Source organism: Spermophilus citellus (assembly GCF_964194105.1).
Source record: "Spermophilus citellus genome assembly, chromosome: 5".
Classification (NCBI taxonomy): Eukaryota; Metazoa; Chordata; class Mammalia; order Rodentia; family Sciuridae; genus Spermophilus; species Spermophilus citellus.
In genome coordinates, this window is record NC_138186.1 from 51,311,540 (window position 1) to 51,330,032 (window position 18,493).

Sequence of the window (18,493 nt, forward strand, 5' to 3'; positions counted from 1 at the left end):
TTTCAACTATTCCTCCTCCCCACCCCCCTCCTCAGGTATGCTTTACCACTGAGCTTAAATTGTTTTGTTTTTTGAATTTTGAGACAGGTCTAAGACCTGTGTTATGTGAACTTGTGTTATGTCACAAGTTCAAAGCCAGCCTGGGCAACTTATCAAGGCCCTGAGCAACTTAACAAGACCCTGTCTCAAAATATACGAAGGGCTGGGGATGTGGCTCAGTGGTTAAGCACCCCTGGGTCCAGTCACTGGTATCTAAAAAAACAAACAAACAAACCAAAACCCTACGGTAATGGGAATAGTGTGATATTTGCATAAATATATAGTAGATCAGATAAACTAAATAGTTCAGAAATGAGCCAGTGTATATAAATTGCACCTCAAATGGCACAAAACCTGTTTAAAAACCCGACATTGTGAAGAACAAACAAAAATCTAGAAGTTTTTTCCTAAGAAAGGCATATATAATCTGTTCCTGCAGAAGTTTTGAGAATGAAACCAATTAGAGCAAAGCACCAAGAGTGAGTGGCATGTTCTGTCCGATTATTTGGGAATGGAGCAGTGTTAGTGACATTAGTGATTTTGTTTGGTTTGGATGATGCAGGGGATCCTTCTGTCTAAACCAGATGCTTCAGAGTTGTGTTTTGTCTTTGCTTAAAGACAGCTTATGTTGTGGCTGAACAGTAAAAATACTTTGATCTAGATTTCCTTAAGAAGCAGTTTAGGGGCTGGGGATGTGGCTCAAGCGGTAGCGCGCTCGCCTGGCATGTGTGTGGCCCGGGTTCGATCCTCAGCACCACATACCAACAAAGATGTTGTGTCCGCCGAGAAATGGAAAATAAATATTAAAAAATTCTCTCTCTCTCTCTCTCTCTCTCTTAAAAAAAAAATTCCCTCAATAAAGAGTACTAGTAATCAAAAAAAAAAAAAAAAGCAGTTTAATCTTATCCTCCTTGAGTTAGAAGTCAAGGCCTGGGCTGTGATCACCTCAGGACAAAGGTTACTGAAGGAAGCAAAGTGGTTTGTGGACCTTTTTATTTTTTGTTTGTGGCATTATGGATTTAATTCACAGGTATTTTACCTTTGAGCTATATTCCCAGCCCTGTTTTTAATTTTGAGTCAGAGTCTCACTAAGTTGCTGAGGTTGGCCTCCAACTTGTGATCCTCCTGCTTCAGCCTCTGAATTGACTGGGATTACAGACTTGTGCCACCATGCCCAGACCTTTTTAAATTTTTTCTATGAGAGTTCAATTTCTATGAGACTGATTATTTTAATTTGCCCTATGATTAGTAATGAAGGTTATGAATTAATGGGGGCAGGATAGTGAGAGAGTTGATTGAATTCTGGGTCAAGTCCCTTTTCTGTCATTTAGAGTCCCACGTTTACAGCTGTCTGGCTATGAGTCTTGGGCAAGCCATTTAACTCTGACCATTTGTTTTCCTCATTTGCAAATTATAGATTTGGAAGAAATGAATATTTTAAATCCCTTCTAGCTCTGAAATTCTGAAAATCTGCAAATTCTCAATGTTAGGAAGTATGCCTGACAGCCTTTCTCTGTTGTCTCTTTGGCAGATTGCAATTCTCTGGCAGAGATGAAACTTGATCAAAATCTGTTTTTCCAATTTGATTTCATCTTAGCTTCTTTACTTCGTAACAGTAACAGATGGCCAGGAAATGTTTTCCCACATACTTGAAGTGGAATAAATAGCAGGCTGCCATTAGCCTTTTTAGCCACCCTTGGACTGACTGATATCATCCTCGATTAGGAATATAAATGCTGAATAATGTTTGTGCCAGGGACCATGATTCTTCTCAAGAATTCAATATCTTAAGCTGGGTGAGGTGGCGTGCTCCTGTAATCCCAGTGGTTGGGAGGCTGAGGCAGGAGGATCATGAGTTCAAAGTCAGCCTCACAAAAGCAAGGTGCCTAAGCAACTCAGTGAGACTGTCTTTAAATAAAATACAAAAAACAGGGCTGGGGGTGTGTCTCAGTGGTTGAGTGCCCCTGAGTTTAATCCCTGATTACCCCTCTCCTTTGAAAAAGAATTCAATATCCTCTTGGTATTTGTAAATTTAACTTGGACTGTTGAAGATGGTTTGGAATAGCTGGTTTCTTTGTCACATTGCTGCAGTTTATCCTCCAAAATGGGCAGAGTTTGAATGATTGCTCCTTGCTTAGGTGATGAGAGAACTGAAATTTGGGCTTGTATAATTCTCAGCAGTTTTTTCCTTGGATCAGCAAACTTCTATAATTGCCTCCTGGATTACCTTTTTAAGCCTATTCTTTGCTGTTGTTACAAAATGCAGGCAAAATAAGTTAAAGGATTTTTCATTTTTCTAGTGCCAGGGATTGAAACCAGGGCCTCAAATATGTAGGTGAATGCTTAATGATTGAACTACACTCCCAGCTACAATTAAGGAATTCTTTTTTTTTTAAATTAATTAGTTTATTTTAATTTGGTATATATGACAGCAGAATGCATTTTGATTCATTGTACACAATTGCAGCACAACTTTTCATTTCTCTGATTGTACATGATGTAGTGCCGCACCATATATGCAGTCATACACATACCTAGGGTAGTAATATCCATCTCATTCCACCATCTTTCCTGCCCCCATGCCCCCTCTCCTCCTCCTCCCTCCCCTTTGCCCAATCAAAGTTCCTCTATTTTTCCCCTGCCTACCACCACCCCCATTATGGATCAGCATCCACTTATCAGAGAGAACGTTTGTCCTTTGGTTATTTGGGATTGGTTTACTTCACTTAGCATAATATTCTCCAACTTCATCCATTTATTTGCAAATGCCATAATTTTATTCTTTTTTAATGCTGAGTGATATTCCATTGTGTATATATACCACAGTTTCTTTATCCATTCACTTATTGAAGGGCGTCTAGGTTGGTTCCACAGTTTAGCTATTGTGAATAGAGCTGCTATAAACATTGATGTGGCTGTGTCACTTTAGTATGCTAGTTTAAAGCCTTTTGAGTATAGACCAAGAAGTGGGATAGCTGGGTCAAATGGTTCCATTCCAAGTTTTCTAAGGAATCGCCAAATTGCTTTCCAGAGTGGTTGCACCAATTTGCAGTCCCTCCAGCAATGTATGAGTGTGCCTTTTCCTCCACATCCTCACCAACACTTTGTATTCTTGATAACTGCCATTCTGACTGGTGTGAGATGAAATCTTAGTTTTGATTTGCATTTTTCTAATTACTAGATATGTTGAACATTTTTTCATATATTTGTTGATTGATTGTATATCTTCTTCTGAGAAGTGTCTGTTCAGCTTCGTAGCCCATTTATTGATTGGGTTGTTAGTTTTTTTGGTGTTAAGTTTTTTGAGTTCTTTATATATCCTGGAGATTTGTGCTCTATCTGATGTGCATGTGGCAAAAATTTGCTCCCCAAATATAGGCTCTCTCTTCACCTCATTGATTGCTTCTTTTGCTGAGAAGAAGCTTTTTAGTTTGAATCCATCCTATTTATTAATTGTTGATTTTATTTCTTGTGCTTTAGGAGTCTTGTTAAAGAAGTTGGGGCCTAATCCGACGTGATGAAGATTTGGGCCTACTTTTTCCTCTATTAGGCACAGGGTCTCTGGTCAAATTCCTAGGTCCTTGATCCACTTTGAGTTGAGTTTTGTGCATGGTGAGAGACAGGGGTTAGTCTCATTTTGCTGCATATGGATTTCCAGTTCTCCCAGCACCATTTGTTGAAGAGGCTCTCTTTTCTCCAGTATATGTTTTTGGTGCCTTTGTCTGGTATGAGATAACTATATTTATGTGGGTTTGTCTCTGTGTTCTCCATTCTGTACCATTTGTCTACATGTCTATTTTGGTGCTAGGAATTCCTTTTTTTAAAAAAAAGATTTTTGTAGTTGTAGATGGACAGAATGCCTTTGTTTGTTTATTTTTATGTGGTGCTAAGGATCGAACCCAGTGCCTTACACATGCTAGGCAAGTGCTCTGCTACTGAGCTACAGCTTCAGTTCCCCAGGAATTCTTTTTTTTTTTAATTTTAATTTTTATTTTGAGAGAGAGAGAGAGAGAGAGAGATAATTTTTTAATATTTATTTTTTAGTTTTCGGCGGACACAACATCTTTGTTTGTATGTGGTGCTGAGGATCAAACCCTGGCCGCACGCATGCCAGGCGAGCGCGCTACCGCTTGAGCCACATCCCCAGTCCTCCCCAGGAATTCTTAACTGAAGAATTTTTTGAGACACTAATAAGGTGGTATCCATTTTTCATTGAATTCTAAAAATAAATTGGTAAGTTAAAAAGCAGATATAGTCAAGTGCTGCATACCAACATTTTGGTCAATGAGCAACCACATCTATGGAGGTGTAGTATCTAGGTTTATGTAAGTACACTCTGATGTTGGCGAAATGACAGAATTGCCTAATGATGTATTGTTCAGAACTGACACTTGACTGGATAATATCACTAAACAGGAAAACAAGTCTATGGTGGTCCGACAGACAGACATGTACTATGAGCCATCTTAGAGTGGACTTGGAAAAGTCCTGGTGGTTTAGCACTCTTTAGCTTTTGGTATTTATCATCTACCTGATGGTATGGCACCCCCTGTGGTCTGTTGTTTGCATCTTGGTAGAGACTTGGTGTCAGCCCTGATGTACTTAGGAAAGATTTTATTAATTTTTTTTTTAAAGAAAGAGAGAGAGCGAGAGAGAGAGAAAGAGAGAGAGAATTTTTAATATTTATTTTTTAGTTCTCGGCGGACACAACATCTTTGTTTGTATGTGGTGCTGAGAAACGAACCCGGGCCGCACGCATGCCAGGCGAGCGCGCTACCACTTGAGCCACATCCCCAGCCCTGATTTTATTAATTTGATTGGGTTGGTAAAGTGCAGAAAGGTTTTTGATAGCATTACATTATGACTCTAAAAAAAAAATTTTTTTTTGAGGTTTATCCTTCTTACATGGGTTAAGCAGACCATGGTTGATTTGTAAAAGGGAAAAGATGTCCTCAAACCATTTCTGAGACATCTTATAAGTTTATTCTGTGGCAGGTTTGTTAGAGCAGATGCTTGTAGAAGCCAATGCCAGTGAGCTGTCCCGAGTTCATATTGTGATTACCTCTTCCTGCCCTATCACTTGGGGCAAATTCACAGCTGAGCCTCATACTCTTCCTTTGTATAATGGGGATAATAATTTCTGCCTCATATGGGGTATTGTAAAGATTCATTGAGATAATGTTAATAAAGAACCTTCCTTTTGTACCTGGTACAAAGTATGGTGTCATCATTATTAGCAGTTTGGTTCTGTTTGGTCCAGGTCAGGTGAGGAGGCTTTCTCCCACTTGTGAAATAGAAAATAAAAATGACATTTAAAAAATATTTTTTATTGTTAAGTGAAGTTTATTTATTTATTTGTTTGTTTGTTTGTTTGTATGTGGTGCTGAGAATCGAACCCAGTGCCCTATGCATGCTAGGCAAGCACGCCACCACTGAGCCATATCCCCAGCCCTAAAAATGACATTTTTTGAGGCTGAGGATGTGGCTAAATTGTAGAGTGCTTGCCTAGTATGCATGTTGCCCTGGATTTAATCCTCCACACTGTAAAACAAAACAAAACAAACCCCACAAATATTTAAAGTTGTTGTGATCATCTAAATAAAGATGTTAAATCAGCATTCTTATGGTCCAGGTAGAGTAAAATGGGAAGAAGTTAGGAGGGAAGACTTACTGTGGGTTATTCATGGCCAGGCAATTGACCTATAGTTTCCCATGCAGACCACAGTTATGTCCATGGCACTATTAGGGTGCATACATTTCAGCAGCTTTCCTCTGCCCTCTGTATTTCCTTCATATTAGCCCCTCGGCTCAGGGGCTTGATGAGAGTCAGGATCAGTCCCTTCGGGAAGACTACAGGTGATAGTTTGTTCTTTGATCACATCAGTAATGGTATATGTAAGCATCAGGGATTTTATTTTACCCTGCTTAATAAGCCAATGATTAGCCAGCTACTATTTTGTACTGCATAGAACTTCCTCTTCTGTTGTTTCAGGTAGTATTAGAAAACAATGGTTCACTTTCTGAGATATCCTGATCTTCTGTTCTCCTGTCTCTACTTTTATTTGGCTTATCTCTTCTTCCTTTTCTTTCTCTCCCCCTTCCCTTCCCTCCACTCCCCTTCCTGTTCCTCACCTCCTCTTTCTTTTGTACTGGAGATTGACCCCCAGGGTCATTCTACCATGGAGTTACAGTCCCTTTTTATTTTTTTGAGGCAAGGTCTCACTAAGTTGCCCAGGCTAGCCTCAGAATTGCTGTCTTTCCTGCCTCAACCTCCTGAGTAGGGATTAGGGCCATGCATTTCTGTTATCCCTTACTTGCTCGATTTTGATTCTTTACTGTATAGGAATCTTGCTTAGGAAGGAGCTTTGGAAGGTTAATTTCATGAGTTTCTAGGACTGCAGTGTCCCAGAGTCTTACTGGAGACCCTTTGTGGTAGACAAAACCCCTCCCAGTTTGTTTTTCTGATTTTCATTTAATAGTAGTTGGCTGTCTTGGAATTCCTCTGTTCCCAGGCTTGTCAGGCTTCCCTCTATTTGTCTGACAGCTGCATGTAGCACTCATGTCAAATGAGTGCTGATGTTTTTACCAAACTGTAGCACATGAGGATTTATAAGGATACTTTATCTTCTAGTTTTCTTGTAAATGTCATCCATGACCCTTCTGTGCTTCTGTTTAGTTGTTCTATTTTTATGTGGAGATTCAGAAATATCAAAATAGTGGCTTGCCATTGCTACAGGCATTTCCCCAGCGTCCCCACAGTAGGATTGAATAGGACGACAGGATGATAGATCTCACCTAAAATCTTACATGGTATAGAGACTGTGTGGTCATTAGTCCAGATTTGTTCTTGAACTTTCTCTTTACTCTGAATTCAGAAGTGTTAGTGATTATGATGTTCATTTAGTAGATTCTCATGGATATAATAGCTTCTTGTCATTACTCTTTTCAGGTTCACTAAGAATCTTTCCCCGGACAAAATCAACTTGAGCACCCTGAAGGGGGAGGGTCAGCTCACCAACCTGGAGCTGGATGAAGAGGTTCTACAGAATGTGCTGGAACTGCCCACATGGTTAGCCATCACTCGGGTCTACTGCAACAGGGCCTCCATACGGGTGAGAACATGGGTCAGAGTGCTGCTGCTGCCTTTGGCCAGTAGGCCTGCCTTCTCGAAGGGCAGCTCCCACATCCCTGAGTTTTTGCTTTCCTCTTTCAGATCCAGTGGACAAAGTTGAAGACACACCCAATTTGCTTGGTAATGGCCTTTCTTGATTGCGAGTAATCAAATGGGGATGGCTAGGGTAGACTTTCAAAAGGTAGGAGAGAAGATGAGGAAGAATCCTGATAGGCTGACCCTTTTGGGAGTGGTAGGTACTTATTTATGGCCCTGTGAGCTTCTCTCTGAGACAGAGTGATGATTGTTGTCCTGGCTTATCCTGGAACTGCTGGGCAGGGTAAGAATCAGCATTGAGACTCATAAGCCCCGTGAGGTATTACCCGCCCCCCACAGTATTGGGGTCTGAACTTAGGGGCACTCTGCCACTAAGCTATGTCCTCAGCCCTTTTTTAAATTTTATTTGAGGCAAATTTTTACAGGTTGCTCAGGCCAGGAAGGAATTCTTCCATCTTGGGCGTGTTAAATGCCCTTTTGTTTCCCTACTGTGTTGATCTTCCTGCCTCATCTCCCTGAGCAGCTGGGATTACAGGTGTGTTCCAACACCCCTGGCTACTATTATTATTATTTAAAATAATAATTTTTGCTGCTTGTGCTCTATCCTTAGACTTCCCTGTTTTCCCTTGGAATCCTGACAGGGAAAGTTAGGAGTTCAGTTTCTGTTGACTTTTGGCTGATTATCAGCACGAAGTCTGCTGGTCTTATGTGCTGTGTGGTTTTGTGCACGTGCTTAGCTCTGCATGGCTTTTATTCCAGTGTCTGGATAAGGTAGAGGTGGAGATGAAGACGTGCGAGGAGCCTCGGCCCCCCAATGGACAGTCTCCCATTGCCCTTGCTTCAGGACAGAGGTTAGTTGCTTTGAGCCCTGTTATTTCCAACATATGTACTGCTCCAGATTGCCTTTGTAATTAAAAACTAAATTGTTTTTGTTATAGAATTTTTCAAATGTACACTAACATGGAGAATAGTGTAATGAATTTCTATGTACCCAATGTCAGCGGTTACCAACACTTTGCTATTCTTTTTTCATCTTTCTTCTGCCACTTTGCTTGTGTGCACTGTAGTACTTGAAAACAAATCTCTGACACCATGTGATTTCACCTGTAAATATTCTATATCATATGTCTTTAATAGACAAAGATTGGCAAAAAAATACTATTTTCACATTTAGTAGAATAAATAAGAATTCTTTAATATCACCTAATATCTATTTCATAATCAATTTTCCTAAATTATCTCTATTTTTTTTTTTAGGACTAAATGGGTAGAGTGCTTACCTAGCATGTGCAAGTCCCTAGGTCCCTAGGGTTTCATCCTCAGCACTGCAGAATACCCACACCCACACCCACACCCACACCCACACCCCCCCCACATACATTTTTTTAAAATTATTTTTTTAGTTGTAGTTGGACACAATACCTTTATTTATTTATTTTTATGTGGTGCTGAGGATTGAACCCAGGGCCCCGCACATGCTAGGCAAGTGCTCTACCGCTGAGCCACAGCCTCAGCCCCACACATACATTTTTTAACAGTACAATGTAGATCAAAACAGATCCACATATTACATTACATTTGGGTCACATGCTTTTAAAAAAAACCTTTTAATATACTGTCTCCCTCCAACACACACCCCCTCCCTTTTTTTTTTTCAGTGCTGTGGATTGGACCCAGGGCCTCCTGAACGCTAAGCTAGTATTCTACCACCAAGGCTCACCCCTAGCCCTAACATACACACTTTTTGTTTTTCTCTCCCACTACTGGGTATTGAATCCAGGGGCACTCAACTATGGAGCTACATTCCTAGCCTTTTTAAATTTTTTTTTTTTTTTTTTTTTTTTAGAGAGAGAGAGAGAGAGAGAGAGTTTTTTAATATTTATTTTTTAGTTTTCGGTGATTACAACATCTTTATTTTATTTTTTATGTGGTGCTGAGATCGAACCCAGCACCCTGCGCATACCAGGCGAGCGTACTACTGCTTGAGCCGCATCCCCAGCCTGCCTTTTTTAATTTTGAGACAGGATCTCACTTAAGTTGCCCATGCTGGCCTCAAAGTTGAGGTCCTCTTGATTCAGCCTCCTGAATAGCTAGGAATACAAGTGTGTACCTGAAGGCAAGTTTTCTGCTGCTGCTTCTTTTTTTTTCTCCCTTAGTTGTAGTTGGACACAATACCTTTATTTTGTTTATTTATTTTTATGTGGTGCTGAGGATCGAACTCAGAGCTTCGCATGTGCTAGGTGAGTGATCTACCGCTGAGCCACAACCCCAGTCCCAAGTTTTCTGCTTCTTATGAGGACAACCATCATTGGGTTATAACTCGCCCTAATCTAGTATTCATCTTTAAAAAAATTTTTTTGTAGTGGTAGATGGACAGCGTGCCTTTGTTTATTTATTTAAATATTAATTTTTTTAGTTATAGGTAGACACAATATCTTAATTTTATTTTTCTGTGTGCTGACGATTGAATGCAGTGCCTCACGCATGTCAGGTGAGTGCTGTACCTCTGAGCCACAACCCCAGCCCCTATTTGTTTATTTTTATGTGGTGCTAAGGATGGAACCCAGTGCCTTACACATGCTAGGCAAGCGCTCTGCTGCTGAGCTATAGCCCCAGCCCCAATATTCATCTTAACTTGATTATATCTGCAAAGACTCTGCACTACTGTGCCTGGCTATATATACACATATTAAAAAAAAATTTTTTTAGATGTTGATGGACTTTTATTTTATTCATTTATTATGTTGATAGACCTTTATTTTATTCATTTATTTATATGGATCGAAACCAGTACCTCACACATGCTAGGCAAGTGCTCTACCAACTTAGCCACAACCCCAGCCTGACACACACACACACACACATATCTTTTCTTTTTTAAAATATTTTTTTATTTACAGTTGGACACAATATCTTTATTTTATTCCTTTTTTTTATATGTGGTGCTGAGGATCGAACCCAGCGCCTCTCAAGTTAGGCGGGCGCTCTACTGCTGAGCCACAACCCCAGCCCCACACACACGTCTTTTGATGTACCATTTATTCTTTTTTTTTTAAATATTTTTTTAGTTGTAGTTGGACAAGATGGCTTTGTTTTATTTATTTTTATGTGGTGCTGAGGATCGAACTCAGAGCCTCGCACATGCTAGACAAGTGCTATACCTCTGAGTCACAACCCCAGCCTCCATTTATTCTTTTTTTTTTTTAAAGAGAGAGTGAGAGGGGGGGGGGAGAGAGAGAGAGAGAGAGAGAGAGAGAGAGAGAGAGAGAGAGAGAGAGAGAATTTTTAATATCTATCTTCTAGTTCTCGGCGCAACATCTTTGTTGGTATGTGGCACTGAGGATCGAACCCGGGCCGCACGCATGCCAGGCGAGCGCGCTACCGCTTGAGCCACATCCCCAGCCCTCCATTTATTCTTTATAGAAAATAATTTTTCTAATCCCTCATTTTGTATTTTGGCTGATTATCCTCAATGTATCATTGAAAATGTTTCTTGTTTAATCTGGTAGTTACATTTTAAGGCTTTACCTGATCAAAACATTTTTTTCTTTGTAAGAATAATTCCAAGGGGTAAGGGATCTCCCTTGGTGTCCTCTTTTATACAGTAACTAATCCCATTGGTGAAGGCCTTACCACATGTCCTGATCACATTCCAAAGGTCCCATCTCCTAGAACCTTCAAGCATCAGGTCTCAGTGTATGATGAAGCCAGGGGACATGGACATTTAGACATTGCACTGAGTCACAATCCACCGTGAACACATACCACAACTTGTTTCTGTCTTTGCTTGTTGATGGTTATTTTATTTCTATTTTTTGGCTATTGTGAATAATGTGACTGTAAGCATTTGTATAGCAGTTTTTATGTGGTTATGTCTGTTATTTCTCTTCGGAAAATACTTAGGAATGGAATTGTTGGGTGCTATATTATTTAACTTTTTAAGAAAATGTTAGGGCTGGCGATGTGGCTCAAGCGGTAGCGCGCTCGCCTAGCGTGCGTGCGGCCTGGGTTGGATCCTCAGCACCACATACAAACGAAGATGTTGTGTCCGCCGAGAACTAAGAAAAAATAAATAAATGTTAAAATTCTCTCTCTCTCTGTCCCCCTCTCTCTCACTCTCTCTTTAAAAAAAAAAAAAAAAGAAAAAAGAAAATGTTAAACTTTTCTGAATGATTTACCATTTTATATTCTTTTTACATTTTATATTCTTTTTATACATTTTTACATTTTTTTTTTTTTTTTTTTAAATTTGAACATTAGAGAAGCAAGCAGATAAAGCAGGGTTTATTTATTTAATTTTTTAAAGAGAGTGAGAGAGAGAGAGAGAGAATTTTTAATATTTATTTTTTAGTTCTCGGCGGACACAACATCTTTGTTGGTATGTGGTGCTGAGGATCGAACCCGGGCCGCACGCATGCGAGGCGAGCGCGCTACCGCTTGAGCCACATCCCCAGCCCTACATTTTTACATTTTTAATCCCATTCTTAACATTTACTTTTTAAACAGATTTTGTTGTATGTCACATCTTTATCTTTAGAGTCATCATTATTTTTGATGCTCAGATGTCCTCCTATCTGGAGCCTTTCTAAGTGAGCTCCTATGTCCTATGGAAAAGACCTCAGTAATCCTTCTGTGTTTAGAGAGAAAAAGATATTTCAGGATTCTCTCGTATATCTTTGTCCCGGATTAGACATTTCTTCAGGTACCCCTGATTTATTTAGTGAGAAATGCTGTTGAGAGTCTATTGTCTGGGCAAAATTGTGTTTGTTGAATTGTCATTGCTTTAAGCCCGTTTCAGTATTTTGTATTAGAAAAGAGCAATTTTTGAGAAAGAGAAAAATACCCAGGGCAGTGGTACATGTCTGTAATCCCAGTGGCTCAGGAGGCTGAGGCAGGAGGATTGCAAATTCAAAGCCAGCCTTAGTAATTTAGCAAGGCCCTAACCAACTTAGTGAGACCCTGTCTCAAAATAAAAACAAAAAAGTGTGGGGATGTGGCTCAGTAGTTAAGCACTCCTCGGTTCAATCCCTATTACCCACCCCTCCCCACACACCAAAAATAAAAAAGAAGAAGGAAGAAAAATAAGCTGGATGTGGTGGTGCTTGCCTGTAATTCCAGGGACTAGGGAGGCTGAGGCAGAAATGTTGAAAATTTAAGGTCAGCCTCAGCAGTTTAGTGAGGCCCTTAGCAACTTAGTGAAACCATGATGTGATTCTGCAATCTGTATTTGAGGTAAAAAATGGGAGTTCATAACCCACTTGAATCTAATGTATGAAATATGATATGTCAAGAGCTTTGTAATGTTTTGAACAACCAATAAAAAAATAAATAAATATAATGAGCATCAAAAAAAAAAAAAGGCTTGGAGATGTGGTTCAGTGGTTAAGTGTCCCTGGGTTAGCACACATACACACACCACACACAAAAAGAGAGCAAAAGAAAGAGAGAAATAAATCAGGATAATATCCTGATATTTCTAACCTCCCAAAGGAAAACAGTGTTGTGAGTTTACTTTTAAAATTCAATATTTTAAAAATTCTTATACTGAATTTGAGTTCTTTAATAACAATAACATTATTAATGATTTAGTTTTTCAATGGTTTCAAAAAATAAAATAACCCAATTTTTTTTTTTAAAGAGAGAGCGAGAGAGCAAGAGAGAGAGAGAGAGAGAGAGAATTTTTTTAAATATTTATTTAGTTTTTTGGCGGACACAACATCTTTGTTTGTATGTGGTGCTGAGGATCGAACCCGGGCTGCATGCATGCCAGGCGAGCACGCTACCGCTTGAGCCACATCCCCAGCCCCAATAACCCAATATTCTAACTACCAATAGAAGTACTCTGGGCGGCAGTTGTGGCTCAGTGGTAGAGCACTAGCATGTGTGAGGCACTAGGTTTGATCCTCAGTACCACATAAAATAAATAAATAAATAAAGGAATAAAAAATACAATAACATCATTAAAAAATAGAAGTACTCAATGTATTAGGACTGTGTGTGTGTGTGTGTGTGTGTGTGTGTGTGTGTGTGTGTGTGAGAGAGATATCACATTAAAGCTGGGCCTGGTGGCACATGCCTGTAATCCCAACTACTTGAGAGGCTCAGGCAGGAAGATTGGAAGTTCAGGGCTAATCTGGGCAACTTAATAAGACCCTTTCTCAAAAAATAGAAAGCACTGAGGATGAAGCTTAGTGGTTGAGTGCCCTTGTGTTCATTCTCTAGTACTTGGGGAAAAAAGATATCACATTAGGGATATATGGTCAAAATACCGTGTTTTAAGATCACTTGAAATCATTCTTTATATGCTTGTGAGCCAACTTGGCATATAGAGAAGTTCATTTGTTTCAATTAAAATAAGATTTATTTTGAACTGTTATATAGTTTTAAGTTAAAACTGTAAAATGGGTTGCATTATATGTGTATGTATATGTTTATGTTTATATATATAATACACACACACACACGCACATATAAGAGAAAGGAACACACAAAGGGTGTTTCCATGGAACATTCTATCCCAAACAGGGCAAAGGGGTAATAATCACAAAGGAACAGGTGAGCATAGCTCCATCCATGGGGCTACAGGAAGCCACGCCTATGCATGAAGACATATTCTGGTACTTCAAGGATCGGGGCAGAGTCTGGGGCCACTACGGATGTGGCCAGATCACTTCAAAATAAATAAATAAAATAAAATATATATATATATACTCATATATATTATATATAAAAATATATTTGTGTTGTGCCTACCCACTTTCTTTCTTTCTTTCTTTCTTTCTTTTTTTTGGTACCCGGGATTGAACTCAGGTGCACTCAATAGGGCTGCATTCCCAGCCCTATTTTATATTTTATTTAGAGACAGGGTTTCACTGAGTTGTTTAGCACCTCAATTTGCTGAGGCTGGCTTTGAACTCAGGATCCTCCTGTCTCAGCCTCCTGAGCCACTGGGATTACGGGCGTGTGCCACTGCACCCAGCTCCAATCTCTTTTTTTTTTAAATTTAATTTTTTATACAAATGGAGCACAACTTTTCATTTCTGTGGTTGTACATGATATAGAGTCATACTATTTGTGCAGTCATACCCGTACATAGGGTAATTATGTCCATCTCTTCCACCATCTTCCTGCCTCCACACCCCGCCTCCACTCGCTCCCCTCTGTCCAATCCAAAGTTCCTTTATTCTTCCCTTGCCCCTGCCCCACACTGTGGGAGGCTGTCAAGTTGAGTGATTAGCATTTTCCTTCCATTGGTAGAGGCTCTATCCGTCACTTTTGTAGTGATCTGGCCACATTCGTAGTGGCCCCAGACACTGCCCGATCCTCGAAATAACAGAATGTGTCTTCATGCGTAGGTGTGCCTTCCTGCAGCCCCATGGATGGAGCTATGCTCATATCTGTTCCTTTGTTCTGTTTGGGATAGAATGTTCAATGGAAACGCCCTTTGTGTGTCCCCTTCTCTTACTCTGCCTTCGGGTGTGGCCTTCCTAGATGTCAGTCAACCTGCTGACAGCAGAAATCATGAAGCTAGACTCAGGCCCCTGAAACCTGACCCCTTGCCTCATTTGAATGGCTCCTTCTTAATAAAAGGGGTCAGTACATGCTGGCTCTCTCTCTCTTTCTGTGGACCCTTAAGATCAGAGGAGCCGTCACAGGACCCCCAAAGAAAAAGGTATCTCTGTCTCTTATGTGGTTATTTTGCGCAGCCCAACTCCTCTGGAGTGACCCTGAGTGTTTTTGTTGTGAGGAACATGGCACCCCATTATAGATTAGTTTTCATTTATCAGAGAAAACATTCAGCCTTTTTGTTTTTGGGATTGGGTTACTTAACATGATATTCTCCAACTCCATTCATTTACCTACACATGCCATAATTTATTCTCTTTTAATGCTGAGTAATATTCCATTGTGTATATATACCACAATTTCTTTATTCATTCATCTATTGAAGGACATCTAGGTTGGTTCCACAGTTTAGCTATTGTGAATTGAGCTGTTATAAACATTGAGGTGGCTGCATACTGTAGTATGCTGATTTTTAAAATATATATATTTACTGCACACATATTTATTGAGTGGCTACAATATTTGGCCAGTATTCTATGTGATAGGAATACAGACATTTAAAAATTCTATCATCAAAAACTTATAATATGGACAAAAGAGATAAGTATGAAATAAGTTATCAAATATGTGATTTTATATTAGGAAGTAATGAGCACCAAAAAGAAAATGAATAATAGAGAAGCTGATTTCAGATAGAAGAGTCAGAGTAGTTCTAGTGAATTAAAAAACTGCAAAGAATCCTTTCAAAGACAAAATAATGCAATCTCTCTCTTTGGGGAAGAACTGCAGTTGAGCTGTAAGTCTAGAATACTGGACAAGGAAAGATGCTCATTAGAAGGAGGTTCTGGGTTTAAGTCAAAGAAGAGTTTTTTTTTTTTTAAACAAGATTGGGGTCATGATTTTAGTTTAAATGAAAAAAATGCATGAAAGGATGAAATTTTTGAGGTGCTCTTGCTAGAAGGAGGAAGGGAACAATGGACATGGTTGTAGAATTCTCCTTTATAATTACCTATTATTTCCTAAGTAAGAAGTCAGGAAAGCACTGTGTTGTGTGGGCTGGAACCAATTCTTGTTGAGAATTATCAAGGTGTGGAGTTGTTATGGAAAAATTCCAGCAAATATGAGACATCCAAGTCTAGGAGAAAATAAGTGCATCATGGGATTGCTCCTATGCCTGGGCTCTCTGGGTGTGTGTAGTGGAAGGGTACCTGTGTTAAGTAAGAGAAGTTGGTAATGATAGGGCTCAGGTGATGCCATATAATGCCTATTCTACAAAGCAAAGACATGGCCCTTTGGAAGAGGATTGACTAGGGAACCACATATCCCAGTTCCAGATTTTGACTGGTCAGTTTGTAGGTGGCTGAGAAATGCCAGTAAACCCCCCCCCCACCAAAAAATTATATTCTTTGGAAATGTCTCTTTTTAAAATTAATTAATTAATTAATTTTACAGTCGAATGCATTTTGACGTATAGCATACAAATGGAGCACAACTTCTCTTTCCTCTGGCTGTACACGGTTCAGAGTCACTCCACTAGTGTAATCATACATGTATATAGGGTAATACTATCTGTCTCTTTCTCCTATCCTTCCCATCCCCACAACCCAACCCTCCCCTGACTCCCCTCTACACAAACCAAAGTTTCTTCATTCTCCCCTATACCCACCTGCCCCACTATGGATCAGCATCTGCTTATCAGAGAAAATATTTGGCTTTGGGTTTTTTGGGCTTGGTTTATTTCACTTAGCATGATGTTCTCTAGTTCCATTCATTTACCTGCAAATGCCATAATATCATTCTTCTCTAAGGCTGAGTAATATTCCATTGTGTTTATGTACCACATTGTCTTTATCCATTCCTCTGTTGATTTTACATCCTTTGGTTATAGGTAGACCAAGGAGTGGAATAGCTGGATCAAAGAGTGGTTCCATTCCAAGTTTTCTAAGGAATCTCTATACTGCTTTCCAAAGTGGTTGCACCATTTTGCAATCCCACCAGCAATGAATCAGAATACCTTTTCCCCATATCCTCGCCAGCACTTATTGTTGCTTGAATTCTTGATAATTGCCATTCTGACTGGAAATTTAGTTTTGCCTTACATTTCTCTAATTGCTAGAGATGTTGAACATTTTTTCATATATTTGCTGATTCATTGTATATCTTCTGTGAAGTGTCTGCTCATTTCCTTAGCCCATTTATTGATTGGGTTATTTGTTTTTTTGTGTGTGTATGTGAAGTTTTTTGAGTTCTTTATATATCCTTGCTTTATCTGATGTGTATATAGTAAAAATTTGCTCCTATTTTGTAGGTTCTCTGTTTACCTCACTGATTGTTTCTTTTGCTGAGAGAAGCTTTTCAGTTTGAATCCAGCCCATTTATTGATTCAAGATTTTATTTCTTGTACTTTAGGAGTATTGTTAAAGAAGTTGGGGCCTAATCTGACACAGTGAAAATTTGGACCTGCTTTTTCTTTTATTAGGTGCAGAGTCTCTGGTCTAATTCCTAGGTCCTTGAGAGAGGGTGAGAGATGGAGGTTTAATTTCATTTTGCTGCATATAGATTTCCAGTTCTCCCAGCACCATTTTCTCCAATGTATGTTTTTGGCACCTTTGTCTAGTATGAGATAACTGTATTTATGTGGGTTTGTCTCTGTGTACTCTATTCTTTTTTTTTTGGGGGGGGGTACTGGGAATTGAATTCAGGGTCACTCGACCACTGAGCCATATCCCCAGCCCTATTTTGTATTTTATTTAGAGACAGGGTCTCACTGAGTTGCCTACTGCCTTGCCATTGCTGAGGCTGGGTTTGAATTACTGATCTTCCTGCCTCAGCCTCCTGAGTGACTTGGATTACAGCTGTGCGCCACTGTGCCTGGTCCTGTGTCCTCTATTCTAAACCATTGGTCTACCTACCATTGATCTATTTTGGTGCCAACACCATGCCAGTTTTGTTACTATAGCTCTGTAGTATAAAGTCTGCTATTGTGATGTCTCCTGCTTCACTCTTCTTAGTAAGGATTGCTTTGGCTCCAATCTATCTTGAAACTGATTTTTTTTTCAACCAAGAGATTTTATTGGGGGGGCTGCCTGAAGAGGAAGAAAAGGAGAGGCATAGAGCAGAGAGAAGAGAGGAGGAGGGCAGAGAGGTAGAGAAAGAGAGCAGAGAGTGGAGAGAAAGAAGAGGAAGAGGGCAGAGAGGAAGAGGGTAGAGACTTGAAACTGATTTTTTTATTTGATGTAGCATAGGGGTCAATATTATTTTTTCTCTTTATAAATATCCCAAACTGACCATGTACCGTTTACTGAAAAGATTTCTTTTCCCCATTGTACTGTCACCTTTGTCGTAAATCAAGTGATTCTCAATGTAGTTTTGATTTATGAGTAGGGTCCAGCATCATTTTATGTTTAATAGCTATTTGCATTTATTTTTCTTTGAACTTCCCATACTTTATTCCGTTTTTGTTGGGTTCTTGGTTCATCTGTTTTTCCTTTCTCCTCCTCCTCCTCCTCCTCCTCCTCCTCCTCCTCCTCCTCCTCCTCCTCCCCCCCTCCCCCCTCTCTTTTTTTGTACTTGAATTGATCCAAGGCATGTTACCACTGAATTATATCCCCAGCCCGTTTTCATTTTGAGACAGGGTCACAGAGTCTTACTAAATTGCCTTAGCTGGCCTTGAATTTGTGATCCTCCTGCCTTAGTCTCTCAAGTCGCTGGGAATACAGG

The 18,493-nt window shown here is 39.7% G+C and overlaps 1 protein-coding gene and 1 long non-coding RNA gene across 4 annotated transcripts in view; one reads left to right on the forward strand and one right to left on the reverse strand.

Moving 5' to 3' along the window:
* Positions 1-18,493, reverse strand: part of LOC308650070 — a 637,596-nt gene that overhangs the window by 319,039 nt on the left and 300,064 nt on the right. The window lies entirely within an intron of this gene.
* The window catches only part of BLTP3A (bridge-like lipid transfer protein family member 3A), a 75,539-nt gene that overhangs the window by 21,636 nt on the left and 35,410 nt on the right, over positions 1-18,493 (forward strand). Inside the window, exons 2-4 of one of the 2 annotated variants that reach the window (XM_081296299.1) lie at positions 6,989-7,151; positions 7,253-7,291; positions 7,967-8,058. In XM_081296299.1, coding sequence (XP_081152425.1) covers positions 6,989-7,151; positions 7,253-7,291; positions 7,967-8,058 — 294 coding nt within the window. Of the gene's footprint in view, positions 1-6,988; positions 7,152-7,252; positions 7,292-7,966; positions 8,059-18,493 lie in introns of those variants that run through there. The other variant, XM_081296300.1, reaches the window with a different exon arrangement.